Source organism: Dicentrarchus labrax, unplaced genomic scaffold, assembly GCF_905237075.1.
Source record: "Dicentrarchus labrax unplaced genomic scaffold, dlabrax2021, whole genome shotgun sequence".
Lineage (NCBI taxonomy): Eukaryota > Metazoa > Chordata > Actinopteri > Moronidae > Dicentrarchus > Dicentrarchus labrax.
In genome coordinates this window covers 24,023,287-24,031,567 of record NW_026136714.1, presented here as the reverse complement: position 1 = coordinate 24,031,567, position 8,281 = coordinate 24,023,287, and the positions used below count along the sequence as shown (strand labels likewise).

General features: G+C 38.0%; 1 protein-coding gene across 1 annotated transcript in view; it reads right to left on the bottom strand.

Annotated features, from left to right (window-relative positions):
- Positions 1–769: 769 nt before the first annotated feature.
- The window catches only part of npffr1l2 (neuropeptide FF receptor 1 like 2), a 34,732-nt gene continuing 27,220 nt past the window's right edge, over positions 770–8,281 (bottom strand). Inside the window, exons 3-4 of the mRNA XM_051421400.1 lie at positions 3,657–3,756; positions 770–1,842 (exon numbers count right to left, since the gene is read on the bottom strand). Of these exons, the coding sequence (XP_051277360.1) occupies positions 834–1,842; positions 3,657–3,756 (1,109 nt within the window). The 3' untranslated portion in view covers positions 770–833. The remainder of the gene's footprint in view (positions 1,843–3,656; positions 3,757–8,281) is intronic.

Sequence of the window (8,281 nt, the reverse complement as noted above, 5' to 3'; positions counted from 1 at the left end):
AAAATTACCTAGCCAGATAAATCAGTTGAAAAAGTCTCAAAATGTATTTGTATTTGTTTGTATTTTTGTATTGTATTTTTGTACTCGATAACTGACCTACAAAAAAGTCAAAATTGTTAAAGTTAATTTTCTTTATCAATTAATAATTTTAACACTAATAAATTCAACATTGAGTTCCAAAAACAAAACATAAGTTAAAATAGATGGCGCAAAAGCACAAAGCAATACAGTCTGACTTTGTGGAGTTCTACACTTGTTGCCACTCCTAGCTGAGGCCATTCAGTGTAGCAGCATGAACACACAAAAAATAATGATGGCCTTTCAGATACAATTAAAGATGGATCCTGTGGTGGAGGAGATTCTTACAGTACAGACAGAAGCAACAGCAAAGCACACGTCAGTGGCCCGTAATTAGACCCCCCACTGAAGTGCAGCAAAGTCAGAAATGACTCTTTTCAGTACCACAAAATATAAAGCAATAGGATGGATGGCGTCAATGGTGCTTGGCCGCTGCATCTAACATAATTTTATTTACAATGCCATACAGTTTAAACGAAAATGTGGAGACAGAGAAAGATTAATTGTTGGGTAGATTTTCCTCTTTGGACTCTAATGTAAAGCCTAATGGAATACTCATATCTGCATTGCCAATTTTAAGTGTTTACATTAAAGATGAGGCACTGCCTAAAACTAGGGCTTCGATGTGTAACCATTGTTCCAAATAGTAACCACATCATGCTTCAACATCAGATAATTGATTGTCTCTTCCTTGGGACTCTAATGCAGTATACTACAGATTTGTTTGGGTTATTCCCGGGTAACATTGTTGACACTCAGTTATCCCACGCCTGATACACTGACCCTCCCAGAGAACTAACCCTGTCTGAATCTTCACCATTACTGCCTTTCTTATTAATAGCTGCGAGTTCTAACCCTCGATCTGAAAGACTTCTCTCTGAGTGGACCACAACACACCCCACCCTTGCGTTCCTGTTAACCTCTGCTGTCTCAGTCAATTTGTTGTCGTTATGGACTCGATTTCTCAGGCCCAAGACAAGATGGTTGTTATTGCCAGTACCATCTCTGAAGTTAGTAACTCTACCAGGTGCTGGCACAGACCTTTCTTTTCGGCCCCACCTGGCCACCGTTCTCCACTGCTGGCACTGTATGAGACAACAGAAGGGCCTGGACTTGCACACCGCCTGGAAGCCCCTCTGAAAGTTCTCATTGTAGTAACCATAGATGATGGGGTTGACACTGGAGTTGGAGAAAGCCAGCCAGTGGGCAAAGGGGAAGATGTAGCTGGTCAGAAGGTCAAGCTGGTGTCTGTCCAAGCCTGCGTAGTCGGTCATCATCATGAGGGTCCAGAGAGGCAACCAGGACAGCATGAAAAGCAAAGCCACCAGTATAAGCATCTTTATCACCTTGATCTTTTTCTGGGATATCATTGGCTGACCACCCCTTCTACCCCCAACCTGAACTGTGGCATTGGCTAGCTGTGGCTCTCTGTTTGCAACCACAGAGGAACACAGTTTGACTCCGATGCTTCCGTACATCAGTGTGATGATGGTGAGGGGCACCAGGTAGATGTGCGCAAACAGGACTGCCGTGTAGACCTTCCTCATCTGAGGGCTAGCAAAGTTTTCGTAGCAGGTGTACAGGGGGAATGTTTGGTTGAAGTCATCATTGTACACCATGTAGTGGAAAGGAACTTTGTCCACAGTCAGTGCCATAGCTGCCGGACACATGATCACCACTGCTAGAACCCATATTAACACGATGGCCGCCTTGGCAACAAGTACATTCAGCTTGGGTTGTAGAGGGAAAACTATACAGCGGAACCTGTAGGTAAGTAAAAAAAGAGCACTGTCAATGTAAATTCCCATCTCAAATCAACAGAGCCTAAAGTCATCTTTTAATAATTTAAATTTTGTTAGCCAGTCGTAAAACAAATCCAGTGGTTCAAAGTAAAGCAAACAAATACTTATTATATAAGAAGCTGTAATCCCCAAATATTATTGTATTTTGTATTGTATTTTGAGCCATGTTAGCAGAATGGCTCTGGGGAGGGCAATGTTGATATCTATCTAGTTGATGGATTGCTATAAAATGTGGTACAGATATCCATTTTGTCCTCGGGATAAACTGTATTAACTTTGTTCTTCCCATAACCTTTTAACATCAGGCCAAAGTTTTGCCCAGATTTGTCCAATATTTTGTTTTATAACCAAAACACCTTCAAAACTAATGACATTCCCATCATCAGATGTACTTTGTGTTTAATGCTCATAAGCAATGTCGATTGCTGTATATGGTGAACTTGGTAAACACATGGATGTTTAAGAGAGCTGAATACGGTGCTGCCAATTTGTCCCAGTGGCTATCAGTGGTACTGCAGCAGAAAAATCCAGCATTTTCTCCATATACCACCATTATAAAATAGAATTATACTGTTGATAGGACACCTCCAACTGCAAACAAGGTCAGTTTTTACTCTATCACAGACTTTTAGCCCATTGAGGTTTTTTTTAAGTGTTAAACTATCCCAGATCTAAGAAAAGCTATTTTTTATTAGCATGATGTTATCACGCTGTAAAGTCTATCAAATCAATTCATGTTGGGGCACCCGGTTAGGGTTCGAATCCTACCTCTGGCCCTTTGCTGCGTATCATCCCCTCTCTCTGACCCCCTTTCCTGTCTATCTTCACTATTAATTAAAGGCAAAACAGGTCTAATTTATTCATAAAGCACATTCAAAAACAACCAGAGTTGACCTAAAAATTAGTTCAAAATCAGTTAAATGAAAAATCTGTTCATTAGAAATATCATTTTGCCATGAAAAAGGCAGTCGAAAGACTATATCTCCACCACGACTTCAGTTCCCAACATTTTCTTACAACATAATATAGGCTACATCATGGGTCTCCAGCGTGGTGCACAAGGGCACTACTAAAAAACTACTGTTTAAGTAATCAGTAATGAATGAGTTGCTACTTTTGTTTTGTGCTGTTCATTGGTTGGTTCAGAGTTAATAAGGAAGGGTTCATGAAGAAAGCGGTCTGGTGATGGATTCACAGATATTCAAGAACTTATCATTCCTAGTGATTCTACTCAAAATGTTGTGTCCCTTCTTGTTAAGTGAGGTTGCAGCGTTGAGATACAATAGTCTGCATGAGGAGACCAATAGCTGAGGACTTAAATGCCAGCAGGTAGAGTTCTCACAGGCAACAGTACTGTGAGGAGGTTACTGGGTTTGTGTTTGAAGAGTAAACTGTCAGTGGACTGAGTGGGAACATGCAGGCAGGGCCAGCAGGGGAAACACTAATGTACACAATGCAGAAGAAAACTTAGGAGTTGGAAAGTCTGCAATTTTTATTTAAGTGGGCATCATCTTTGAGTCTGGTATCCAGTTCTTATCATAGATCCATTATAGCAGCTAAACTTCAGCATGTTGAACATGATGTTAGCATTTGGCTCAAAGCACTGCTCTGTCAAAATAAAGCAACATAGGAGCTTAGCATGGTTCATAAATGAAGTCAAACTTGTCACTGATTAATTTTCAGTCAGTTAAATAATAATAATAAACAAAAATAATGAATAATAAATGATCGTGTCATAGTCTTAACGTTAGCTATAAAACTACAGCATACACTAACCTTTCAACAGCAATGGCCACCAGGGTGAAGACTGATGCAGAAACAGACACTCCCTGCAAAAAGCCGCTCATCTTGCACACAATGCTGGAAAATGGCCAACCTGTTGAAAAAAATGACAAGGTCGCACCTCAGTAGTAACACAGTGACATATCTGTAACAAGTTATACATGATTCAACTGAACTGTTGAGGATTTCTAAAAGTCATCAGAGTGATAACAATGTGGCAGGAAGAAGCTTTACAGATATTCTTAACCTGGGTTTTGAGATCAGACATAGATTAACATAGTTAGAGAGTGTAGACATTTAGATTATAGTACAGTTTAGAATTAGATTTGGAAGGTTACATTTTCATGAGTCTAGGTTTTGTTACCCTCTCTAATGTTAGATATATTTTTTGAATATTTGCACATTTGAATTTCACCTACGGGGGATTAATAAAGGTATATCTTATCTTATCTAATCTTATATAGGACTTGTCCCTTCACAGCTTGCTTCGTCCTACATGATTATTGTTTTTCCATCCCTGCCACAGCAGAAAGGAATGAGTATACCCTTGGTAAATTGCTTGAATTGAGCATCATAGGTTTGTAGCAGAGGGGCACAGTTAGAAAAATGAAATAAAATCAATGAAAATTGAGTTCAAAGTGGTGGCAGCACAACAGCCAAACATCTCTTACCAAATAATACAGTATCTTCCTGGTTCCACTATACTCTTTCATACCTCAAGAAGAGGCACTGACAGCACACATGTTTAGTATTGATTATAACAGTGCAAAATAATGATATATTACAGTTTTATATGTATATAGTGTACTATATGTATGACTTCAGGTATACGGTGTCTTTCCACTCCATCAAGGACATCTTTCAGAGGTGCTGTGCACTCATGGCCTCTTTCATCACAAAGGACCCCTCCCACCCTTCCCACACACTGTTTGTCCTTCTGCCATCAGGCAGTTTATCATTTACACTCACATAAAGAGTAATCCAGCTTTTAACGTTTGTAGTGTGTTTGAATGCTTGTGAATGTTTTTTTTGTGTATTATTTATATTTATATTGCACCATTGGACCGCAAGAAATGCAATTTAGTTCCTGTGTGCTCTGTATGTGGAAATTACAATAAACTACCATAAACCCTTCTGTTATATGAATAAAATTGAATTGAAAATGTAATACTGTAGGAATGATACAATAAACCATCATATAAAAACAAGTGCTCCACACATTTACTGCTGGCGTTTTTGCTGTGTTTCTTTTTCTTTTGTTCTTATATTGTAACAGTGTTTTGGATGGTTACTTATCATTTATCTTTGTTTTATTCTCATGTATGATTTTGTCAGCACATTGTAACCTTGTTTAGATAAGTGCTATACGAGCAAAGTTAATTATTATATTAACTTTGCTTTGATGAGCAGAAAGCTAACTGCCAGAGTGCAAATAGGGGACCTCAAGTACCTAGTCTACCACAGTTACTAAATGTAAGATTATTTATCCCACAGACTACCTACACTGCCAAAACAGATTCACACTGACATCCTCTCTGTAGAAATTACTATAAGACACTATGGAGGATATTACTGGAAATAAGCATGTTATATTCTCTTTAAGGTCCAGTGTGTAGCATTGGAGGATCTACTGGTAGAAATGAACTATAATATAATATTCAAAGCTATGTTTTTATTAGTGTATAATCACCTGAAAATACTTGTTGTGTTTTTGTTACCTTAGAGTGAGTTTTTATCTACAGATGAAGAGCTCGTCTTCTGTAGAGGCTGCCATGTTTCTACAGTAGCCCAGAATGGACAAACCAAACACTGGTTCTAGATAGGGCGTTTTGTGGCAACCGTAGTTTCTCCTACACTCTTAAGTATTTATAATTGAGTTTAAGCAACAGTCTTATTTATTCAACAGTGTAAAGAGTACACTACGTGTATCAAAGTTTCTCTTTTGTTTTCCCATGATTCCAGACAGAGGTGACATTTATTTACTTGTTTTACAACTTGTGATTTGGTCTGTCTATCGCTCTCTCTCTCCTCCGGGTCCTGAGTCTCCACTCGATTTTCACACCCGGTTCAAGCTTCACACCTGAAGCCCATCTAGTAATCAGTGCTGCAGTATATCAGCTCCGTTCCTCTCCCACTTGTTAGATCGTTCACTGACGGTGGATCACCTTGCCCGCCCTTCCGCCAGCTTGTCAGCCTTTGTTCTCAGCTCTGCCTTGACTCATCTACCCACAGCCTCCCTTCTTCATCTCTGCCTGCACTCTCTGGATCGCCCTCTTCCTCATTCGTTCCCCCCTTTAAGTTGTACAATAAATACCTCACTTTATTGATTGTAACAGAAACAGAACAGAAGTTAAGTGAAGCTGAATAAACATTGTATGTATATGCAGCAAGGAGATTCTGACTAAGGCAAGATGCCATAACTGGTACACTAGCTCCTTCATACACTGCTGAAACATGCATTAAGTTGTATAAAGATAAATAAATGTCCTCAATACCAAAGGGCATCAAAATGTTGCTGCCTCTATCTGCGTCTGATGTTGTAGAGGTATTGAGAGCACTAGTGGCAATTGAAAGCTTGGAAAAGCTAGTAAGTGGACCTCCAACGCTTTTCTCATTAACATTATAGATTGTTTTCTGATAGGATTGTTATTAGTAGTAGTACCAATATTGTTATTGTATTATTGCTGTCGCGTGGTTGTTGACTCTATTGTAATTACTCCTGATCGTGCACTTACAATATTGGCTCTTTTTATATTTGCATGACAAAATGGTGAAAGGACCTCATTACAATAAATGAAACACTCAAATACACATACATAAATGAGTATGTCATTGACTCACCACCAGCCAAAGAGTAGTAACTCTTTCAATTTCTTTATCCTAGCATGAATTATAAAGCTACATTTCCAAGTGACCAATTGTGAGCTTGAAGATACTATTATGTCATATTTCTCTATAGGCATTATACTTCGAAATAAATTATAGAAACACTAAAAATGACCAAACAGCATTTTATACATTACAAGAGTTCAAGGCTACACACACAGCCTCAAGTGCTAATTAAATGAGGAAACAGTCCTATAAACCTTATTTCACAAAAGCATGAAAACAAATTGGAATTGGAATTAAATAGAAAGAAAAGTGGTAGGGGGCTGATTTCCCTCTGAACTCAAGTAGCAACAGTGAAGATGATGTCATCAACAGGAAGGCATTCTCTGACTCTCAGGTCGTCACTCACAGATGCTTACTGGGCTCTCTTCAATTATTTTTTTTTTTTACATGTTCTTTTTAAAGTGGTTACAGAACAAATGAAGACAAGAAACGGGACACAAGGAATTTAAAAATATAGCTAAAACTGCATATGGAAAATGATGTGTGTCTTATGTGTGATCAGAATAATTGGGATGTGGGGGGTCTTGAATGAGGCTGTATGGATAGACAACATGCATGCATACAATAGCAAGTAAATAAATTAACTGAGAAGTTGCCTGAATGATTTATGAGATCATTTATAAGTGGCAGGCACCAGATCTGACTATCAAGGGAGCGGGCACAGATCTTGCAACAATAACTTTAATAATACTTCTATTAATTATTGTAATAATGATTTTTTTTTTTTAAATTTTGACCTTGATGGACACTTGAGCCAAACAGGGCAAAGGGGAGCAAAAATACACAGCATGGTCTATATTTCAGCATTTTGGTCATTTCTGTGAAGAAAACCAAATTAATTTTGAAAGTTTAGATTAGTTAAGATCTTAACTTTAAAAACCTGAAGACAATCTTTTTTCACTGTAGCTTCAATTTCTACTACACAGCCTTGTCCTGCAAGTATGCAGTCAAACAACCAAAGAGCTAATAGAAAATGGTCAGGCATCACATAGAATAAAACAGTGAATTTGTCTAAAAAAAAGAGGCCTGTTGAGTAGTTAAGACTGTTAGATAAAGAAAACCATATAATTGTATAAAAAGTTCCATAAAATATCTCATGCAATGTTTAAGAAACAAAATTAATCACTTAAAACCTTCCTGCAGTTATTGTGTTTGCTATTTAGGTTCATTGTACAGTTAATCAGTTGTTTTGTACGGTTATTGGTATGCACTGAATACAATATAAAATAACCATAAATATGTCACTTAGTTGATTGTTAGTTTATTCAGTGATAGGTTGGGAACCACTCTTCTAAACACCACAGATGTTGAGGATGACTAGGAGTCTTTCTTCTTCAGCCAAAATAACTAGAGCATTTAGTGTGTATTAATTGTTTCCATTATGTGTTGCTCACGTTTGGTGTGCTCTCCATGTGACCGTTCAGTCTAATGCAATACAATCCAATACAGGGTTAAACCTCTCGGACAGTAGGAACAAACATTAAATATAATAGGCTTAATAAAGGCAGGGGTTACAGCAGGGCTGCTGTATTGTACTGCATTATATCAGGGCTATTTTAAGCAGTCTGAAATAAAAATATTAAAATGGCTACAAACTCGAAGGCAGGACTTTTCATTGTGGTATTTCTACTTTTATTGAAAAACAGTAAAGGCTCAACATACTTCACTCTTTTTCAACTACGATGAGCAGGGTTAAGTCAGTTGCTATGGTGTTGCTATAGAAACTC